The following is a 24,566-nucleotide window of genomic DNA, read 5'->3' as shown; positions in this document are numbered from 1 at the left end:
CATCAAAACATATCAGTTGATACAAATGTTGATGTATCCATGGGCTTATTAGTAAAACTGACAGATCAGGCCATGGGCACAAGAATGACCTTCTTAATCACATTATTGTGATAAATTATCATCTGACTGCCAAAAGGTGAAACAATCATAACCCCCCCCCCCCCAATCCTTCCACTCATTTGTCTTGATGCCAAGCTGGCATCAGGAAAAAATGTTTCATTAAGGTCATAATTAGGTGTGTCAGTCACCTTCGTGTCTGCTATATGATTTAAACGTTTACCTGTCTGGTTCATATGCACTAATTTGATCAGCTTCTTATGCATTAGTCAAGCATACAGTTACATTGTTTTACCCTGGAGTTGAAAATGTGTGACTGCTATTGTAAGACTGAATGTGATATGCAATCCATCTGAAGTTCATTGGAAGTGACTGGACTGCAGGGAGGAGACAGGTGTTTAGTATTACTGTAAAAAATCCAATTGTATGTAACAGCCCGAAGGTAAACGTCTCTGTTTCCGTTTGGAATCTGTTCCCGTTGTTACACTCTCTGTTGTTTACTTACAGTGTGTCAGAAAGAAACAACACGTACATTGCATACACCCACATATCCAATATCCTAAATATGTAAAAAAAAATTGTCATCCTAACCTTTGTGTGTGGACATTCACCAAGACTAATTTTTGTGGGGTGAAGGTTTGAGAGGCTAAAAACCTATGACCTCATCGTTTCTAGGACAAGAAAATAATGTCACCTTTGACGCAAATGTGAGTGACCTCAGAAAGCTTAACTAAAAATCATGAGCAGAACAACACTTGGGATCTGCTCAAGTTATTGTAATGTTAATGCTTACTTGATTGCATAACCTCTATTGGAGATTGTTCTGGCAGCTGCTGCTTTTGATATGAATCAAGAGTGTTTTTGTATATTTAATATTTAACAGTAGTTTTAGGAATATAAGCCACCTGTCAGCACATGGTTTTAGGCTCTAATAACAGCTAGACTTTTAAATGATAGCTAAAATTTAAACGATCAGGTTTGTTAAGATTTTTAGTTTTTGGAAAGGAACACTGTGCATGTTATTGTATGTTAAGAGCTCACAGAACATGGCAAGTATAGCTTCAGTTATAAATAATGTCACACACAGTATATTCCAGTTATAGAGTTTAACCTAAAAAACACAATTGGGTTAAAAAAAAACACATATGGCCTACTTCTTAGGAGGCACAGGTGCAATACAATTATGTTAAAGTTATTGCGGAGGATTTTCTTTTTCCGGGTGGATCATCAAGACTTTTGGTCCTCCTAGTTGTCAATCAGGAGTGTTGCGCAATTGCATTTTTTAAAAAAGTGGAGAAGGCGGTTTTTTTTTCTAAAATTCGAGAAAATCCTCCGCAATACCTTTAATATAATTTCTTGTTCTACACCTTTTTATGTCAACCACCTATAATTGAAGTTAATAAAAGAATATACCTTGCAACAGAATTCAGGATCAAGGTATGCTTATAAAATTGACACCTGTATTGTATTATATTAATTAGACCTCTCCTTACACCCGGGATACCTTATTATCCTATTGTGTGACATGATTTGTTTAAACTTGGGTATGACAAGCATATAGACTGTACATTGGCGCATCATCATTAGCATGCACTAGTGGTAAACAAATACCGGTATGCAGGTCGTAGAAGCAGACATACTGTACAGTGATCATGTTGAATTTCTATCACTGTCGGAAAACTATCGTAGGCTATCTTTGGTCTCAAGACCGGGAAAAAGGCCGTCCTTGAACCTCTCTCTCTCTGTATGACATTGAGCCACCGATTAAGAGCCACGATCACAGAAATCACCACGATTGTTTCCCAATGGGAATCTTTCATCTGGAAAAGCCAAAAAATTGTGCATTGTATCCTGTGCTTTAGAACAGAGAGCAGGATTAACTAGTTGATCATACTGTACATAAAAATGTCAATATTTTAGAATAATTAATTTGGCATGTTTTGACTGCCTTACGCTCTTAGAAAGGATGTGTTAATTTTTTTACACATCTTTGTGCGTTAAGCTATTAACACATTATGTGTAATTTTGTGTAAAATATAACACAAGTTGTGTTAAAAGTAACACAAAATGTGTTGTTTCAATAATAACTAAGTGATGGGTGGATTCTGGGATAGCGCATTTAGTGTGTTGTCCCAGAATCAACACTAATGTGTTGTTTTTAACACATTCTTTCTAAGAGTGTAGGGGCCGATCACACCAAATGTTTTTATGGCAATTGCAAGTGCCTTTTTTGAATGATTTTCTATGGGCAGTGAGCGTAATGTGCACTGTTTATGTGCGCGGAACGGCTTGCGTCTTTTTGCCGCCTGCCGCAGCATGCATTTTTGAAGGACCATTGACAGCGGAAAATCGGCCAACGTCATTTGCGTCTTTTCAATATCCAATGAAATGAGAGGAGAGGCGGGCCTTTCGTAGTAGTACGGAAGTTTTCAGTTGTTTGAACCAGACTGGAGTCACTCACTCTCTCAAACAAGGTCAGAGCATGCGTCCTTTTTTTTAAAGGTTTGCTAATATGACATTTAACAGCAAAAGAGCACTCATGCTTCAACAGAAAAGCTGCATCGGTGGTTGCCTAGCAATATAAAAAAGCCGCAGCACACTGCACTTTTTTTAAAGTGACTAAAAAAAGGCAGTGCGGCGCGCTTTGCGTTCCACCCCTTAAAGGAATAGTCTACTCATTTTCAATATTAAAATATGTTATTACCTTAACTAAGAATTGTTGATACATCCCTCTATCATCTTTGTGCATGCACGTAAGCGCTGGAGCGCGCTGCGACGCTTCGATAACATTTAGCTTAGCCCCATTCATTCAATGGTACCATTTAGAGATAAAGTTAGAAGTGACCAAACACATCAACGTTTTTCCTATTTAAGACGAGTAGTTATACGAGCAAGTTTGGTGGTACAAAATAAAACGTATCGCTTTTCTAAGCGGATTTAAAAGAGGAGCTAGATTTTATGGCGTAATAGCACTTTTGGGAGTACTTCGACTCGGCGCAGTAACACCCTCCCTCTCCCATTATGAGAGGGAGAAGGGGAGCGGACTTTTCAGGCGAGTCGAAGTACTCCCAAAAGTGCTATTACGCCATAAAATATAGTTCCTCTTTTAAATCCGCTTAGAAAAGCGCTATGTTTTATTTTGTACCACCAAACTTGCTCGTATAACTACTCGTCTTAAATAGGAAAAACGTTGATGTGTTTGGTCACTTCTAACTTTATCTCTAAATGGTACCATTGAATGAATGGGGCTAAGCTAAATGCTATCGAAGCGTTGCAGCGCGCTCCAGCGCTTACGTGCACGCACAAAGATGATAGAGGGATGTATCAACAATTCTTAGTTAAAGGCGGAGTCCACGATGTTTGAAAGCCAATGTTGATATTTGAAATCACCCAAACAAACACGCCCCTACCCCAATAGAATCTGGACCTTCTGTTGATAGACCCGCCCCACACGCAACCCGGCATTTGATTTGATTTGATTGGCTATAAGTGTGTTTTGGTAGTCGGCCCGTCTCCTTTTCCAAAGCGTTTTTCAAACATCGTGGACTCCGCCTTTAAGGTAATAACATATTTTAATATTGAAAATGAGTAGACTATTCCTTTAAGGTGCATAATGTTTGTCAGTTATTGTGATGGAGAGAAAATAGTTCTTATGCAATGTGTTTTTATGTACAGCTCATCTTAAACCTCTTTCACACAGCTCACTGATCCCTAAAAAAAGCAGGAACAATGTTGCAAGGGTCAGGGCTGAACGATTATGACAAAAATCATAATTGTCAATTATTCACTTTGATTATTATTGCCGATTAATAGATTTTACATTGAAGTTTTAAATGTTTTATTACTTTTTGTGAAGCAGCTGCATAGTAAATTCTAAACATCCAAAACGAAAGAATATAATGTAAATCACGAATAATTATGGAGGTTATGTTGTTAATAAAAAATCCAAAGCGAATGGTTAAAGGACACGTCATCTTGTCAATATTATCTGTGTTCACAACTGTATTTTGTGCCAAAACATACTGCCAAAACTCACAGAAATGAGCACAAATGTACAACTGTAAATTAGGTTTTTCTGATTAATTATACAGCCCTACAACAAGTTATCCTCGTTCAGCTCTTTGACACAGGTTTTAAATGCAGATCAACAACACAGTAATATTGAAAAATGTCTTCAAACTGGAATAAGGCAGAGATCAGGGAACTCCTTACTATTCACGCTGTAGATGAGATAATTCGCCAGTATAATCAAAAAAGCATGTGTCATTCATTAGTTTATGATCTAATCAGAAAAAATGCACACGGGTGGGTTCTTGATAAAAAATTGCAGATAATAAGCAAACTTTAGGTCAGGTGTACGTTAGTCCTGTAGTGCTGATGTCCTGCAGAGTTTAGCTTCAGCTCTAATCAAGCACACCTGAAGAAGCTAATCAAGGTCTACAGAGTCACCTACAGTAAAAACTACAGGTAGAGGTTTTATCAGGGTTGAAGCTAAAATCTGCAGGACATTGCATCGGCACTACAGGACCAACGTTGCCTATACCTGCTTTAGATGCTGCGGAAAAAATCTGCCGAGTGCACGATTACAAATACAATACACGTCACATGTCTTTACTGGATCTTTATGTGATGTGTGTGTGAACGCATGCACAGATTCTAGAAAATCATTGAAATTATAAATTGTCATTGAGTGAAAAGACAGTTGACGGTTGTCTGTTACCCAGTAAAAAAACAACAACATTTGGTCTCGTTTTCGTCTACCACAGTGGTCATTTCTAAAGCAGGACACATTTCGAAAAGTTTGCTTTTGCGTCTTCTTTTTCTGTTTGTGCAAAACTGAAACTCTGTTTTGGGCCTACTAAAATACTCTTAAGAAAAGGGTAGTGAAAGTCATTTTAGAAATGCCCACCACTGCAGGACACACAGAAACTCATATGATGGATATTTCTCAGCTTGCGCTGTACTCAGCAGATTCATGAACTGGGTTTAAAGTGACATGAACTCAAACTGATTCCTACTGTATAAAGATAATAAACCTTCAGAGGTTTTGACTTTGTTACTGTCCTTGATAAAGCTTGTTTAGTTGTTTGTACTTGTAAGACCTTTTATAAGTCCAGTATTTGTTGCATTTAAAAGACACAATTGTTTTGTGGTCTGAGCTTTACTTTTACATTGACATCATTCCCTGAACAAAACTGACAGGTTGGGTTCGGATGTTTGATCATTTATTAAGTCTATTGACTTGAATCTTCAAACAGTTTGTTTGAAGTCACACGGGACAAACTGATGCTATCCAACAGGAATTGCTGAAATGAACTGCTTGCAAAAAAATTCAGATATGCAAATGAGCTAAAGGAGCAATTCATTTTCATTTTCGAATGTGCTGTGTAGCAAGTAATGATTCCACTTTGTGTCTTCCCATCTGGGAGTATTATAAAGAGTTGCATTGCTGTTGCTTAGACTGCCATTTTAAATAGAGCGCTAAGCCTAAAAACACCTTTTATCAACTTTTGTGAAGACTAGACATGTCTAGAGTCAGCACGGATTTATTTTGCTGAGTGATTATAAACTTTTAGAAAGGACAATGTTCAATGCAGGGATGCTGGTCCTTGCATAAATTTGTTAGCCACACTTACATTATCTTCCCATTTAAAGGGGTCATATTATGAGATTTTTTTAAAGATGTAAAATAAATCTTTGGTGTCCTCAATGTGACACAGGGAATAAGGGTGTCACGATTTCGATTTTAAATCAAAATCAATCGAAATTAAGTCACAACCTCGAACTTCGAATTAAAAAATGGGATCGTCGATGCTGCCACGCCCCCATGTCACGTCCGGTCTGCTTGTCAAGCGGGGGAAAATAACCTCTCAGAAGTGTCTTTAAAAACATCCATCCAGCGGAACGTGATTAATATTTTAAAAACGAGAGATGTATTGCTACAACTCCTTGAAATGCATATCATAAACAGGATTACTACCTAGTGATCTGCCTTCGGACAGAGCGCAGCTCTCTGCACATGCACGAGAGAGCCGCCAAGATGCAGCGGGTTATATTTTAAACAAAGGGTATAGTTTGCCTCAGCTCGCATGAAACGCATAAAACTGAACAAAAACGTAAGGATTATTACTTTAGTTTATGTTTAGACTTTGGACAGATGCGAGAGCGCATGCACGTGAGACAGAGAAAAGCGCAGCTGCTTGACGCACCGGTTTTATTTCAGATAATAGGAGTCCAAGACGCGCACATTAAGTCTATCTGCGTGCAAGAAGGAATTCTCTTTCTCGCTCTCTCGCGTAAAGTAAAGCCCACAAACCCCCATGCGAGGAAAAGCGCGCGATGTGCATGTTAATGTGAAACTATAATAATAATAATAATACAAAATAATAAAGGCATATCATTTTTTGTCTTAAAAAAATTCATTTAAAAATCGAGAATCGAATTGAATCGTGACATCAGAATCGAAAATGTAATCGAATTCGAGGATTTGGAGAATTGTGACACCCCTAGCGGGGAAAGAGTTAATTATTTTTAACCCCTTCAGACCTGATTTATCAGGTGTTTAATCAGTGTGCCTCATTTTGATTGGTTGATCAGCATTTTAATAGTTTGAACCACAAAACATGTGATGTCCATTCCAGTGGACGGAGGGTCTGACGAGGTTAAACAATATCAAGGTTTAATTAATTCTGATGAATAAAATTTTCCTTACAATCTGTGTATCCGATTGCTTAAATATTCCTCATTAGGACCGGTTGACTGATTTTATTGCCTCTGATTGCCGATTGCAGTCATGCTATTAAAAGAAATAGCTGTAATTGGCAATGCTAAAAACCCATTGTAAGATACTTGATAACAAACGCAATGTTACCTAAATGGAATGCTGTAATCGACGCTTTTCAATGAAAGAGAATCACAGAAGCTATAATCATAATCTTGGTTATTTATTTTCTGTGGCATTCAGCCAATTGTTATTCCTTTTAAATGCAAACAACGTGCCAGCTTCTGCCAAACCCCTAAATTTATATTACATTATGCTTAAAAGTATTAGATCTGAGTTTATCTGACAGCAGCCGCTACTAAACAACATAAAATATACATCTCATAGTCATACTGTCCAACATAGTATATTCATTCATTTATTCTATTCAGTACTACCAGTAAAATCTCTTTGTCTTACTGCAGCACAAGTGCTTTGATAAAGTGCGTCACTCCTATGAAATATCAGTGTTGGACAGAGATCTGCTTAATGTAAATGCTAAACTCAGTGTGCATTTACAAAGCATTCACAGTTTTAGTGCTGTTTGTGATGGCTGATACCACACCAGGTTCACATGCATTACAAAGCCATGACTTTTACAGCAGGTTTAGAATCCGCTAAGTGCGTCTGAAATGTTTTCTTGTAAATAGGCATTTTTAATCAGATTCTTAAAGGCGCCATGAAACGGAAGTAGCGATTGTCTTATTTTCCCCATGGTGACGCAAATCTGAGTGAAACCGACTTCTGAAATGAAATAAGGCAGGGCTTTGAAGTTGGGTCGTGTTGCTAATAGGCTTTATGCCCAGCTGCACTACTTCCTGAACTTCAGCCAGCTCCTTGTTTCCTGTCTGCCATTATTGGACAAACTGATTAATCCAGGTGTGTCTGATTATTGTTGTTGTGACTACTGAGGTCAGGCACACCTGGATTAATCAGTTTGTCCAATAATGGCAGACAGGAAACAAGGAGCTGGCTAAAGTTCAGGAAGTAGTGCAGCTGGGCATAAAGCCTATTGCTAATCATTGTGATCTTTTCCCGGACCCCGCCCACCTGCCGTACCATATGACCGGAAGTAAAGAGAGATGGTTTTAATGAGGGGAGAAGAAAAAATCTTGCATCTTTTGCATCTGTGCTCCTTATAGGCCTAATGTATATTATTTTACTTTTTTTTTACGAAAGCAATGTGGCTGATTTGCTGACATGAGGATTGTAGGCTTAAGTTTCACTTTTTTATTTGTTACATCTGTTTCCCCCGCTGGAGCTACAGTACTGCTAAGATGTGGATCTGACACCTTATGTTACTGTTAAAATAAGATGCTGCCGCACACCAGAGGCCGATGGCGGTATTTAAAAACAAATAAATTTATCAGCAATTCATCGGTTGATCACTACTACAGTATTTTAGCCAACACTTTTATCCAGAGCAACAACTTGATGGTTTGTGCCTTCCTCAAAGACATCATATTGTAGTTCATGAATTGCCACTTGTGTACCTGCAGTGCTTTTGGTTCAGAGGTACACTATGCCATTTTTTTTCCATTAATTTAATTTTCTGTTATCTCACCTAATGTGTGACAATATGACATTGTTCATGTTTTTTGCATTTTTGTTGGAAGCCGAGAACAGTGTCTCTGGCATGTGAGTGGCAAAGCAGGGTGACAGTGGCCCTATCACCAATAAAATGCTGCTTCTCACCCTGAGGGTCAGCATGTCATCCCATGGGTCTATATGCTTGTTAATGTTACATAAGTGTCCTGTAAAGTTTTTAACATAACTATGTTAAAGCTAGTTATGTATCTCATTGTCACAATCCTGTTTAATCTGATCTTGGGCATTTGCTCAGACATGGAGACATTATGTCTGACATCTTTACATTTCACAAAGTTCTGCCTCTGAGATCAAATATTGTTGAATCTAATGCAGTCCAGCAATGCAGAATGATTGCCTCTTTTTTATCTTCCTCTCTAACAAAGATTTGTGAATTAGCACAGCTGATTGGTTCATTCACAATATCTTCAACTCCTATCATTATATCTCAGTAATCATGGGGAGTCTTGAGCAGATTTAGCTGACAGTTTTGGAGTCTTTCTGGAGTCTGGCGTGATGACTTTATAGAGTTCCTGTCACTTGATGTCTGGCTGTATTTCAGCAGCGAGTCCCTCATGCAGACGTTTGAAGCTGCGTGACTTTTCTCATCAGTTATGAATGCTAATAAAACAACAAAATTGGAGCAGGAATTTATAAAAAAGTACCTATGGTTGATTTATAAATACACGCAATGTGATATGTAACCGTTGATGAGCTATCAATGAAAACTTTAATCCTTCGATTCAAACAGGAACAAAGCTATGACCTTTGCATGTTTTTAAAGAAATTATATCTCATTGTCACACATCTGTGGTGACTTTATTTCCTGTGTTCTCCAAAGATACGCAATAATGGAAGTTCACAATGTCAGTGCTGTAAGACAAACACTAAAACTCTTGTCTCGACATGTTCTGTAAGATGACAACCAGAAAACTGACTTATCGCCATCCCAAGATCCATGTTTAGTCATCCATTTCATTCGCTGTACTTTAATATGAAATGTGTTTTTTTTTTTAAAGATGACTGTGATTATCATACATGGGGCTGTCACGATTATGACATTTTGTGGACGGTTAATTGTCTAATAAATTGTGGCGATTATAACAATTAATTGGCTGTTTTAGGGCTTTGACGATTAATTGACTGTTTTATTGCTTTGACATTTAATTCTCATACTTTTTTTTCTTTGTTTATGAAATAATTTTCACACATTGTTGTGACTATTTATTTTAAATTAAATATTTTGCAAGGTTTACCTGGCAGTAAATATTAATGCACATAACACATATTTAAAAGTAATCTGATGCGGTCTCATTTATACATGTGTTTTTTAGAGAGATGTGCAATCATTGCGGTGATCTGAAATCATTGCGATGAGGTCAAGCAATCGCGATGAGCTGATTATTTAATCATTGTGACAGCCCTAATCATACAGTAAGTAGGCTAGTAGTGTTGTTTCATTTGATAATTTAATTTGGGAATAAAATAGATACTTGTAATTGCATCTGAGATCAGATGCAAAAGCCACCTCTGCCAAAAATAAGATCATAATAACTGAATGCTCTTGACACGTATTGTAGTTCATCAAATACTTTGGCTTCATATTTGCTTAATACCACCCTCGGGCCATACTGAAATACCGGTTTGTTGTCAGAATCCATTAAGAGTCTAATAAAAAATCTAATTTAAAAGAAAACATGTCAGATGTACTTAAAAGCTTTTGCATCTGAGCTCTTTGCTTGTTTCATTACAGCACTGGTTCTCAAACTTTTTCGGCATGCGGCCTCCCTTGTGTACGTTGCATTCCTTCGTGGCCCCCCAAAAGAATATCTATGACTAAAACTTCAAATTTAAATGAACCAAAGCATGTTAAATTATAAAATGTAGTGCTGTTGGTTAGTAGCCTTATTTTTCTGAGGTGTAATTACACATAATTTATGATACATTTGTGTATTTTATAAAATGTCATAAAACTGGGGCCCCCCTGGCACACGGTCCCCAGTTTGAAAACCACTGCATTACAGGATGAGTCCATGTTTTGTTTTGACTGTGTCTGGGAGAGCTCTTCTATTGTGTGTTCTGCAAGGTCACCTCTGATTTAGATCAGATTGCCCTAAGTCAGCTATGGGAACTGTACACGCTGAGAGCTTCTGCTAAATATATCACACCGCTCCATTTCTCTCACCGCATCAGTGTTTTATGTGTGCGTGTGTACTTTTTTACTTGTTCAGATTACCAGGTCCAGTGGGAGGTCACTGTAAAACAATGACACATTACAGGAATGCCCTTCTCTGGATTCATGTGTATATTATGCTAAACAGGAGTGAAAGAAAAGTCTTTGCGTTTAATACCACACAGATATGTTCATTTATAGCAGCTAATGTGGGTTCATAGATTTTAGAGATAAATGCATGTTTATAAGGAAGAAAAAGTATATATCTTATAGGCCTTGTAACTGGTTTTGTGTAAGTGCTTGTATAAGGCCATGTTTACATGAAAACGCTCAAGGGTGAAACGTAAAAATATTTTTTTGGATGTGCCTTTTGATTACACGCCGACTGCGTTTTTGGGGCTTAAAAACTCAAAAAAGTGAAACCACCCTCCAGAGTGGAAATCTTAAAAACGCTCTACCGTCGCGTTCCCCTAAAAAGGGGTAAAAACGCCAAAATCTGCTCATGGTGGTTCTCGTCGCTAATGCGTTTACGTCTCAGGCATGCGCCAGTTCAGGGAAATAAAAACAAACATGTCGGATTATTTGGTTACGTCAGACCTTCAAGTTGCCATTTCAGCTCTGATAAATAACACAAAAGGCAATTCCCGCACACTATCTGCTTGCTGAAAATGTTTTTAATAATAGTTGCGTTGCAACGTTTCGATCTTACGATCTTCCTCAGGCAACTGCAATTGTTACAAACAACATCCAATTTAAAATTAACAAATTACCACAATCCCTATTAATTTGTCGTCTTATCCTACGCACCTATCTACTTCAGGTGTGCGACGCTAATTTGTTTGAGCTCTGATAAATAAACAAGAGAGAAATATTCATAGCTTGTATTACTGATCAGAAAAGGTGCATTAATTACCTCTATCAAATTGTTGATGCGCCAATTCATCGGAGGCAAACCAGACGGCTTTGGACGAGACCTGGGAGAACAAAAAAGAAGGTTGTACGCAGGCATGGGGACTACGGACTACATCGAATATCGCACACTTTTGCGTCATCATATGCACGCAGATTTTCCCCCTAAAACGCTTGTATAAATGCGGAATAAAAAGTGACAATGCAACGTCACTTTTGCGTTTTCTGTGTAAACGTAGCCTAAGTAGTATTCTGTTAACTTGGAAAAGTGTGTCTGAAATTTTACTAGTGTATTGTGGCTTGTTTTTGCAGGTAGACACTACAAAGAGATGCTAAACTGAATCTCTCTCTCTTTCTCTCACCATCACCCTAAAACGATCATCACTTCAAATTACAGCTACTGCACTTTTTCTCTGGGGAAAATGAACTGCTCTGTTTTTACCCAGAAAAAAACTCAGATGCTCTACATAGTATTTGTGTCATGACACATATGTGATTAAACTGTAGTTTCTTATCATATAAACCCTCGAGTTGCTACCCGGCATGCTAATATCACAGCACTGTTAGAGGAATGCTGTTTTAATTAGAGCTCTGTCTTGCACAGTTTCAAAGCTTCTGGGAGGAAATGATTTTGCTGACAGCCCCTCTGTGACCTCTGTAATATTGCTGATTGTATTTAGATGTATAATATTTCTGCGGCTGTGGAGGCATAGAGTCTTGGGTAGCTAAGCGCTGTTTTTCAATGCAGGGAAATTGTCTTTTATCCAGTGTTGTTGGGCTTATTGTGCATTTTTCTAACTAAAATATTAATGAGAGGTGCTGGCGTAGATGGGAGAGAACAGTTTGTCCTAATATAAGGACCGTTCTTTGGCTCATGTCGTTACCAAATGCCTCAAAACATTCAAGAGTCCTTGAAAGCAATGGCCAAGTACAGGCAGCTTGCACGTGCTGGCTCACCCTGCTCCCTATTTCAGCATGTAACTTCTCACACCACACAGGTTCAGTATTGCATTGAATGTCCAGCTGCCCTTCTGGCTTGAATTGTGCAATTTCCAGATAATTGGGCAAAAAGTGCAAAACTTTGTTTTAATGTTATTATGGTAGCTGTCAAGTTCTTTGAGAAGTTTCAGAACCACATTTTCTCTCCCTATACTTTGATAGCACGTGAAAATAGCAGCCAGCATTTCTGAATAAATTCACACTTTTTATGTGCCATGTTCAAATAAAAATATCTCAGCGTATCAAATGAGATTGTGCTGTGCCGTGACCACATGCTGATAACATCGCTTGCTACGCATTCAGAAATGAGAAAAAATTTGTACCGTGTTTAGTAGTTTAGTCATGTTAATACTTATGAGCAATATGTACATTCACATTCAGATGAATACTCATCATATCAGTGGTCTGGAAAAAAGTTAATTTTGCAATAATTATGCCTGAAACGTAAACATTTTACAAGCCCTTTTAGAAGCTGTGAAATGAAATTGATAGACTCTATCGATGGTTTCAGCTTAAATAAAGTTTAGGACGTAGTAGCCAAATGTTCAGCAAAAAACAGTACTGTCACTAAAAGTTAATTTTAGCATCTTCTAAGAAATGTGTTTGATTTGATCAGTAATGATGATTACATTTCTCATGTTCAAAACGTAAATATCTCTTTCTTTCTCTCTCCATGCAGGACCTCTACAGTGTAACTGCAGTGTTAAGGGCTCAAAGAACCCAGATACCTGTGACCCCATCACATGTTTGTGCTTACCTGAATATACGGGTCAACAGTGTGACAAATGCCAGGATGGATATTTTTCAAATGGGACCAGCGTCTGCCAGGCTTGTGGGTGTAACCTCAATGGATCCGTGAGCCAAGTATGCAATAGGTGAGTGTCTGCTTTTCTAACACAAGGCTTATCAGGCTTGATTTATTGATTACTATGGAAGTCATTCTCCTTGGAGCCTTACAGAATATGAATTTTACTGTAAATTTTGGGTTTAAATTTGACAGCGTGTTCTCAGCCTTATTTGAAGGTAATGTGCACAATAAACTTCTCAAAATGCACAACAGTAAGATTTTTGTAAGGCATGTTTGTAAAATGTTCTAATGTAACTAAGGCCAAATGCTAGTTTAATCTAAACCCTTTCTGGGAAACTGCCTCTAAGGTAGGAAAGATAATCTCTGCAGCATTTGAAAATTTAAAATGTTTAACTAGGGAGAACTTAAATGCAGGCTTCCTGCGGGTCTTTGAAATCCTTGAAAGTTTGTGAATCTGGGAAAAAAATTCAAGGCCCTGGGAAGTTTTTGAAAATATACATACATATATACAGGTCATTGAAAGTGCTTGAATCTAATTTGTGCAAAATCTATTTTCTGGAAAAAAATCCATATTATTCCCTGTGTAGTGTAGGAAATTCTAGACTTTTTAAGCACACATGCTAAACTATTAGTTTTAAATGCTTATCTTCTGTATGTGAATGTTGATTCATACCAAAATGCTTTTTTGCATAGTTGTGTTTGACAAATGAAAACGTCTCGGGTTATGTATGTAACTGTCGTTCCCTAAGAAGGGAATGAGACTCTGCGTCTCCCTTGCCATACTTCCTGCATCCCTGTAACGCCGTTTTTGGCAATATTTCAGATAGCGATATACTTCCTGGCCTCCGCGTCACCCTGTCTTTGTCGTTAAGCCTCACTTTTGGTTGAATTTGATATACACATTCAGACGAACTTACAACAACTTGGACTGTGTAGTGATGTAGCGATGTGTTGCAGACTGTTATCATGCCTGATTCTGGCTCATATTCTTATGCTTTGTTGTATGACCTTTATTTGACATCCACATGAATCCAGTAAACATATATAAAGCAATTACTGCATTGCAGCTGGATTTTCTCTTTCACTTCTTATGTTCCTGGTTCCCACTAAACTCCAGAAAGCATGTCACACAATCATCAAACATGTTGTCACCTGTCAAACGTGAGGTTTTTCCGGTAAACCTCTCTTATATTTCAGTCTCAGAGTACATTTCCTGTAGGGTATCCTGTCTGAGCGTGTTTGTGGGTGTTTCATGTCATACCTGTTCATATTGTATAGATGGAAAGTTAGGCCTCAAAAAGCCAGTATAGTCATAGCAAGCAACCACACGTCTTAGCAAATGTGACATTGTTTAACGTTGAATAGATATGGAAAAAGTGTCTACAGAACTCAGTATTATGTCTGTTGTTTATATCTATACCATTCCACCTGGGATATCTTGTTTTTTGTCACTCTATGTACTGTACACACAAGCTTTAAGCGCCTTTCCAAGAGGGCCATATTTGTCAAGTTAAAAACATTCAACTTTTTTTAAACGCATATGGAGACCCTTATATTCATACATCACTATACTTTAGCTATTCTGAACACAACAGCGTGTCCTTTGTAGATCTGTGCTGCCCTCTGTAAATGTTGTTTGGCAAGGCTTGTGGTTTGGCATTTAATGTCATGTCAGGGGTGTGATTATTAATCTGCAAATTGTGACTGAATGTCATTGTCTTCGCGAAGTCATTGCTAAAATACAAACAGGAAGTTAGTTCTTGCGTAGTATGTTTCCATTTTTTCTTTGTATTTAAGGATCTGTGTGAGTAAAGCGGACATCAGTGCACAAGAGTATAGTTAACGCTAAATTGTCTGCGTCGTGACTCCACACCGAATAATTATAGCTTGCCCACAGCAGACGGCTGCAGATGGAAACAGGATAGCCGCAGTCGTGTGAGAGTCAACCATGTGCTTGTGTTTGATTTGGAACAGGCTCAAAGATCGCATCCCCCCCTTTGCTCCCCCTGACATGAAGAAAGGCATCATAACTTACAGATTCCCACTACCTCTTAAAATGCTGGCTGTAAGGATTTTTCTGTCATTTATGATGCCTTGTTATGCTTTTTGAAATGGAGGAACCAGAGTGTAGAAATGTTAGGAAAAGAGAAGTAGGTGTAATTTAAAGGGACATTCCACTTTAAAAAAAAGAAGTTTTCAGTTTTCCTTTTCCAGCTCCCCTAGAGTTTAACATTTGATTCTTTCCGTTTTGGAATCAATTCAGCCGATCTCCGGGTCTGGTGCTAGCACTTTTAGCATAGCTTAGCATAATCCATTGAATCTGATTAGACCATTAGCATCACGCTAAAAAATAACCAAAGAGTTTCAATATTTTTCCTATTTAAAACTTGACTTTTCTGTAGTAACATTGTGTACTAAGACAGACAGAAAATTAAAAGCTACGATTTTCTTGGCAGATATGGTTAGGAACTATACTTTCAAACTGGCGTAATAATCAGTGACTTTGCTGATGTTACATGGCTGCAGCAGGCGTAGTAATATTATGCACTGCCCGAAAATAGTCCCCTTGGTTACTTTCAATGGCAGGGGACTATTTTCGGGCAGTAATCAACAAAGTCCTTGATTATTACGGCAGAATCAGAGTATAGTTCCTAGCCATATATGCCTAGAAAATCGCAACTTTTAATTTTCTGTCGGTCGTTATACACAATGTAACTACAGAAGAGTCAAGTTTTAAATAGGAAAAATATCAAAACCTTTTGGTTATTTTTTTAAGGTGCGATGCTATGGTCTAATCAGATTTAATGGATTGTGCTAAGCTATGCTAAAAGTGCTAGCGCCAGACTCGGAGATCAGCTGAATGGATTCCAAAATGGTAGGAATCAAATGTTTAACTCTCGGGGAGCTGGAACATTAGCATATTTTCAAAATTAGCATATTTTCAAAAAAAGTGGAATGTCCCTTTAAGGGCATTTCAATTTGTATAACTGGGATCAAATGCATGCTTTTTAATCGTTCACTGCCCACAGCTTATCCGATTACTGTTACTACTCTTGACGGGACCAAATTAGAATTAGTGGACTCTTATAAATATTTAGGTGTTTGGTTAGATTGTAAACTTAATTTTCAGACTCATATTAACTATCTACAATCAAAAATTAAATCTAGAATTGGTTTTTTATATCGTAATAAAGCTTCTTTTACTTATGCGGCCAAATATGCTCTTGTAAAACTTACCATTTTACCTATTTTCAATTTTGGCGATGTTGTATATAGAATAGCCCCAAAAGTTTTACTAAATAAACTAGATGTAATTTATCATAGTGCTATTCGTTTTGTCACCAAAGCCCCGTATACTACTCATCACTGCGATCTTTATTCTTTAATTGGTTGGCCTTCATTACATACTCGCCGTCGAATTCATTGGTTACTAGTTATTTATAAATCTTTACTAGGCTTATCCCCCTCATATCTTAACTCATTGGTCATGGTAGCAACTCCAATTCATAACACGCATACTTGTAGGTATATTTCTCTGATCGTTCCCAAAGCCAAGTCCGCTTTCGGCCGCCTTTCTTTCCACTTCTCTGCAGCTAACGACTGGAATGAATTGCAAAAATCTTTAAAATTAGACGAACTGATTTCCCTCGGTAGTTTTAAGCATCAGCTTTTAAAACTGCTTACTGATTCTTGCTCATGTTAACAGTCCAGTTATGATCTATAGTATTTTAAAAAGTGTTTAAATATAAGTTTTATACATTTATACATTTCTTAAGGTCTATTTTAGAGTAAACGTAATGTTTATTTTTAATTAATTATATTGTATGTAGCACTACACCTGTTGTACATCTGTTTTTGTTTTTTTTTACTTGACTGGATATTAATTTTTCTCATGTGTAATTCTGTTGTGTCGCACTGTTTCTGCCTTATCTTGACCAGGTCGCAGTTGTAAATGAGAACTTGTTCTCAACTGATTTTACCTGGTTAAATAAAGGTTAAATAAAAAAAAAATAAAAAAATCAAAACATCACACTTGTGTTAAAGATAAAAAAGCTTCATTCCACTTATCCTAACACATTTTGCACAAAGCGTAATTGGTTGCTTTAGGTGTCATTCATATATGGCCTCAGAATATATGGTTCCCACGCTGCACTAGTGTAATAATAACTTTATAGTCTTTACTACAGCATTAGATTTTTTTGTTACTTAAAAATAGATATGGAATTTTGGCTGTTTTTTTATACGTCATCTTTAAGAATTTGACACTGCAACTTTTTATTGTTGGCCATCATGGTTACTGTGTGTGTTATTGTGCTATTTGCTGTAGCTTTTAGTGATTTATGAGGTCATGCTGGGAAGTACAATGCCATACTTAATCACAGGCCACACTATCAGTCAATATACAGAAGAGTGACAGGCCATTAGCTCAGGGTGCCATAGATATATACACGTCATGCTAAATGTTAGATGTTACAATTTGACAATGAAACTGTCTAGTTAAGCTCTCCATCTAAACGACTGTCTGTAAACAGTGCAGCATTGCTGTCCGGACCATTTCACTTCCTCTCTAGTGTCTTATCAATGAGCCTGTTATACATTGACCAATACAGCATTTTTACATCTTATTTTGGCAATGCTTTAATTTTTTTTATTCTAATAGCTTTTTTGCTGCACATCAGCAAAAAAGCATACAACAATAGTGGTACAGACTTTAAATACTTATTTTTTCTGGTTTAATATAAAACATGTATTACGTAAATGTGTCCTGTAAAATCAGAGTGAAGCCTATACACTGTACTGTAGTTTTCAAAAAATTTGGTTTCAATCCAAACCATTTCCTGAGCTTTGAGACCAAAGGCGGCTTCAGGGAGCTCCAAGTCTGTCAAGCTGAAACAAAATAAAGGAAAACTGCTAGCCTGATTTGCTTGTGGAAGTCTGATCCTGTGGAAAGTAGTAGTTTTCACATTCCTGGCTGCCCCATAGTGTTTGGGGAATGCTGATTGAACTGAAGCTCTTTTTAGTGCCTCTCACACTGACCCTAGACCAACATCCTCATCCTAGTCTGTAATTTCCTCCATTGTAAGAGAAACCAAACAACTGGTTCCTGATCAACCAGCTTTACAAAGCTGACTTGTACCAGTGCTGTCTCGTTGCTTCTTAACAGCGCTCTGCTTTCTGACATGCACTACTGCCATTCGGTTATAGGGACATTTTTAACCTCAAATATTTACCATGAGCCCCAAGTCATTATATTAAAACTGCACAGATATAATGTTGACATACACTATAATTACATGTAGCCAACATGGAACACAGACAGACATAAAAATGGTATCCAGGGCTATTGTGGCTTGCTGTTTGGCAAAAAATTATTAAGAAGGTAAAGAAAACTTCCATATTATTAATTTACATTGACAGCTGTGCTTTTCTACAAAACTTTTCTAGACTGAAACTTCTTGTTGTTTGATACATTGCAGCCTTCTCCACAGACATAATTTTTCAATTGATTTTCTCCTAAATATAGCCTATCTGGGGCTGTTGTGGAAAGAGTTGAGCTGTTGTTGTTTGGTTTTTCTGTTCTCTCTGGGCTACTTTACCACATTTTAGCAGTTAATAGGAAAAACAGCATTTACATCTGTAAAAATGCCATTTTGCATCAATTAATTCATTTGAAATTTTAACATTTATAATAAGATCGTGGTGTAACGTCTTGTTTTATGATTATTCAAGAGGTGCCTGGCTTTGTGTGGCTTATGCCAGTTTTTTCTGCTGCCAACAACCCTTGTTTCCCTTTTGATTTAGATGCCATCTGACATTTTGAAAATGCCAACTCAGAATTGCTGCAACTGGCAGGCTCTTGTTGGTAATGCACAACAAAAGCCTTTAGCCCTGTGTTCCAATATACTTTTAAAGGGGACTATTCACAAGACTTTTTAAGATGTCAAATAAATCTTTGTCCCCAGAGTGCGTATGTAAAGTTCTAGCTCAAAATACCATATAGATAATTTATCATAGGATGTTAAAATTGCCACTTTGTAGGTGTGAGTAAGCCGTTTTTGGGTGTGTCCTTTTACATGCAAATTTGTTTATCTCTGCACTAAATGGCAGTGCCGTGGTTGGATAGTGCAGATTAAGGGGCGGTATTATGCCGTTCTGACATCACAAGGGGAGCCAAATTTCAATAACTTATTTTTTCACATGCTTGCAGAGAATGGTTTATCAAAACTAAGTTGCTGGGTTGTTCTTTTCACATTTTTTAGGTTGATAGAAGCACTGGGGACCTAATTATATTCAATTCATTTCAATTTTATTTATATAGCGCTTTTCACAATAGTTAATTGTTTCAAAGCAGCTTTACATTAATAGATGTATGAAAAGCATAGAAAAACGAGCATAGTAATAATGTAACGTATACAGTAAAGTAGTAAGTTAAGCCAAAGGTGGCAGGCTCTCCAGGGGATGAAAAAAACCCCTAGGAGAAAAACCCTCCTAACTAGTCTAGGGGGAAAACTCCTAGGAGGGAAAAACCCTTGAGAGAGATACATATATATTTATATATATATAAATACTATCGGGGTATGTGAACGGGTAAGCAAATTAAACTGGTTCCGCCGGTGGTCACTGGTCAGGTATCGGCTGGGCATCTCATAGAAGGATGGTCAGTAGATCAGCGGTGTGATGACCTTCACGGTTGCAGGAACTGGGACTGTTTGCCTCATTGTCCTCAAGGTCGAGGATGAGACAGGGAGAGAGAAACAGAATCCTATTAGCGTAGGGGCCGTAATGCAAGTGTCATACGGTATAGTGGTTTAAGTCAGCTCGGTTCCAGACCGGCTAGCTATTGCGGCATAAGTATATTACCCAATATGAGGTATGTGAATGCTTTGTTCTAGACAAACTAACTATTGCGGGATAAGTACATTTACTGGACATTTTATGTGAATGCTTTGTTAAAGAAGAATGTCTTAAGTTTAGCTTTAAATTGATCGACTGTGTTTATAGCACTTAAACATGGAAAAAGTCAGATTTCCATGATATGTCTTTTTTAAGAGATCCTTCTAAAAGTCCCACATTGCACCTTTAAGGCCAAATATAGGCAATTTTTACCTGTACACGAGGATCCGCGAACAGTGCATGTGACAAAACTTTCTGCATTTCGAAGTGCACCCGTACTGTTTGAAATTCTTTTTGAAATGCAATACTTTCATGACCTATGTACTCTTCTACGCACATGCCTATGTGTACAATGTACACATGCCATGAGAGTATTGCAATTTGTCGCAATGCACATGCATCGAATGCCAGCGCATGTGTATGAGTCAAATGAACTATGCTTTGCAAGGCAGTGTGCGTTTGACTACACCCAGGGTTTTACTTATCAGATTCACATGTTTACTGTATGCAAATCTGTGAGCATATTCATAAATCATCCATTGGTATTACAAAACACACAATAGAATTCCACCTGTATGGCTTAAATTTACATTTATGCATACGGCAAATGCTGTTTACAGTGCATTACAAGGTATAAATTTTTTCAGTATGTGGGTTGTTTGGGAATCTAACCCTTGACCTTTTGCCCTGCTAACGCAATGCTCGACCAGATGACCTTCAGGAACACAAATGAAACAAAATTTTAATTCATAAAAGTAAGATGAATTATGTTCTGGGATGTTGCTAAACAGTTTAGTGAATGCATAAAAGCCCTGCTGAACATCATCTCTGATAATCAATGACATCGTGTAAGACTTCCTCATCCTACTGTTTATACAGCTCACATGCTGCCAGACATGAGCAAGACCAAACACCATACTAGGAAATTATAATGGGGTGTTCGTGTAAAGCTTAAGTGTGTGTCAAAGATATATAGAGAATGATAGAGGGATGATTCAATCTATAGACCGTATCCTCACCCACGCGCGATTACGCATCTGGTCCGAACTGCACTTCCGGTTTTTGTTTGTTTAATGGTCTGACTAGTTGCTAAAACTGAACTCTTAAACAAAGACCTTGTCGAAAATAACAACTGTTCTGGTTACCTAGGTAATCCGCATGTTGTTTATTTTGCTTGTTATATAAATAAACTACTTTTAAAGGACTTTGTTGTTATTTAGTGGAGTTTACCGGAAGTTACGTGTTTACCACGAAAACCACTTGTTTATGTTGTTATTGCTGAAACCGTCTATATCGGGATCTCAAGCTGTGAGGTTCCATGGATGTGTATATAAAAAATAATGGTTCTTTGTGGTGGATAAAGGTTCTACGGACTAATAAAAGGTAAAAAAAGAAATGGTTCCTTCAAGAAACTATGACTAAAATGTACTTTAGGGTATAAAGTCGTGTTCTTCTATGACATTGCTGTGAAGAACCCTTTCAAGCATCTTTATTTTTAAGAGTGTTGGCATGGGACTCTTCATATTAGTGTAAATGCCTTTGTTGCATAGCAACTAAAAAGATTCCCCCACCTCCCTCAAAAAAAGGATAAGAGGCAAATGGGGAAAAGGGGTGGAAGTGTAGAGGTGGGGGACCACCATCTGTGAGAAAAATCCTTGGAGCGACCGCACAGAGCTGTGTGTGTGTGTGTGTGTGTGTGTGTGTGTGTGTGTGTGTGTGTGTGTGTGTGTGTGTGTCTTATTGGAACAAAAAAATGAAACGTAAAGCTTTTTACAACTCATGTAGAATGCGGCCCAGAAAGCTAGAGGAAAAAACATTAATTTTTATGCTGTGTGATACTGAATTGCATACTGAAAAAAAAACTAGATATGTTTAGCCACTAAACGTGACCTGTTTATCCTTTCATCCACATTTAATTTAGGTCATGTGTCTTCAAAGTAAAATATAATGTGAATGTGCGTGGCCTGCTCATGCTCTCTAAATGGAAGCTTGTCACTGTCTGATTTACACCCAAGCATGCAGTGTGCCCATGCTGTTAAAAGATTTTATCAATAATGTTTCCTTTAACTTTATTTCAGTACTGACGGGTACTTTTCCTCTCAATGTGTTTAGGTATGTGGTTACAAAAGTACCTAACCTTCTAGGAGTAAATGAAACTTAAAGGCGCAAAAGAGGATGTTTCCGCCGACTGAGAATCCAAAGACCGTTACTGAGTTTTTTAAATAAGCGCATGCGCAAGAACAGCCTCCCTCCTTCACAGCTCATATCTAGGAAACGCCTTCCATAACTCGTGCACGAGTATTTGAACACGAGTGTTTGTTTACCACTGGCATATGCTGTGTCGCGTCAGTGGATTCATTATGTGAAAAGATATGATAATAAACACATAAGACGTAAAGTTAGATCAGTCGACGCTACTCCCATTTCAACTAGCGTGTAGCAGCCTGGTCACTTACAACTACAGTACAAGAACAACGTCGATATACCTGAATAACAGTACAACAATAATTATTCCACGAAGAAAGAATATTCACTGTTACCTGTCGAAGAGAATTTTTGCGACCTGCGCGTCTGACACCTCTCTGTTCCTTCATTGCTCTCCAGTGTTGAAATGTTTCTCCAATAACGACTCTGGTTAGATAACATTCTTCTGACAATTTTCTCCTCTTCTCAGCGACTTAAAAACTCTTTCTTTTGCGTCCTCCTTCGGGTTTCTTCTCTTCCATGGTGCAGATTCGAGGAGGAAAGCAGGAGCGAAAATGAAAACAAACCGAAACTTAAGACGGAGTTTCATGCGCTATGCGCATGCGTCACTCGTGTAACGTTACTGGAGCGCGCACGTCTCTCCCAAGAAACGTAATGGCAGTGATTGACAAGCCAGAGGGCCAATGACGGTTGCGATGATTGCATCAACGATTGGCTGATGTTTATAAGGCCCTACCTTATGCACAGATGACATATATTAATTTTATTACTTTCAGTGCGCCTAATAAATAGTCTTTTATCATTTAGTAAAGACAGTTTCAGGTAACATTGCAAAAATGTATTAAACAAACATCCTCTTTTCCACCTTTAAGTCTTATTTTAGTTTCTTTTTATATCAATTCCATTGCCAAATATCAGCAATGCTTAAACTGGTGTGTCCTTAATAATGACAGACTGATGGCATGATGTGTTCAATGTAGAGCAAACTGTTTGTTTATTTGTGTCAAATATCATCACATAATACCCTCACTGCTGATATTCTAATGTGATCATTTTTAATGAGTGATGCCTGTGATTGGCCGGGCATGACATATCTCTCTGCACTCTTGTGTCCCTCATCCTCCACAGCTGGCCAGACAGATGCCCAGACATTGAACGGAATCAGACACACATGACCCACATTTATGTTAGACCCACAATGTTTGCCTTTGGGTATCATGCGAGGAGAAAGTGTGTGCGTGTGTATGTATGTGTGTATGTATGTATATGTATGTATTTATGTATGTATGTATGTATGTATGTATTACCATGGTGTTTGCAGAAAATCCTCCAAATAAACATTCAGGGCAGGGAACTACACTAAACTTTTCCACTGGTGGCACTTGCGCTACCAACTTTTTCAGTTACTGGCGCAAAATATGATTTGGTCGCACATATTTTTTTCAAGTTATATTAAGGCGCTCTGGTTAATAATGAACAATAATGAAACTGTATTGCATACAGATATGCTTTTTATTTTACTTGCCATCTTTTAAACCACATGCCGCCTTGTTTTCTTAAACGTTGCAGTCAGTGTTTCCCACAGATCTGAAATTTACTTGGTGGTGGTAACCGGTAAAAAGGGCAATCATTACCCACTGACAAATGGTCTACTATACATATGACGAAGAACTAATAATGTGTGACACAACACAATACTTTGATTTATGGAAAATTAATATTAATTTCACATTATATTTCATTAATCTAAACACTCCAAACTTTCTTACAAAGCTGACACTGTTTGTCAAAGCACCACGAAAACACTGATATATGAAGCAATTAGACCCCTTTTATCAAACTCAATATAATACAACACTATGTATAGTATATTAATAGACAGTGCAGGTCTATAGATTATAAATGTGACTGATGTTATGACTGATGTTATAATGGTAATAATTTCTATTAAATAGGCACTTTTACTGCTTCTGCTCTATCTTTCTATTTCTCTCTTGCCGATTTAAAAAGCTTAATTCACTTATTATTTCAATAATATTATTCCACTTATTTTATTTTCAAATCTACTTGCTGTCCCGGTGACAAACTTTACATTGCTTTGCTCGTTTAGTGCAATGGGCTTGACATTAGCACTGCTTTTTTGCTACAATCTGTGCAAACTTAATATGGATATG

The 24,566-nt window shown here is 37.6% G+C and overlaps 1 protein-coding gene across 2 annotated transcripts in view; it reads left to right on the top strand.

Annotated features, from left to right (window-relative positions):
- The window catches only part of LOC129440223 (multiple epidermal growth factor-like domains protein 9), a 92,989-nt gene that overhangs the window by 1,077 nt on the left and 67,346 nt on the right, over positions 1-24,566 (top strand). For both annotated transcript variants that reach the window (XM_055199432.2, XM_055199431.2), the window contains exon 2: positions 13,165-13,360. In XM_055199432.2, the coding sequence (XP_055055407.2) occupies positions 13,165-13,360 (196 nt within the window). The remainder of the gene's footprint in view (positions 1-13,164; positions 13,361-24,566) is intronic.

Source organism: Misgurnus anguillicaudatus, chromosome 22 (assembly GCF_027580225.2).
Source record: "Misgurnus anguillicaudatus chromosome 22, ASM2758022v2, whole genome shotgun sequence".
NCBI lineage: Eukaryota > Metazoa > Chordata > Actinopteri > Cypriniformes > Cobitidae > Misgurnus > Misgurnus anguillicaudatus.
The sequence above is the reverse complement of the archived record's forward strand: the minus strand, read 5'-3'. Positions and strand labels throughout refer to the sequence as shown.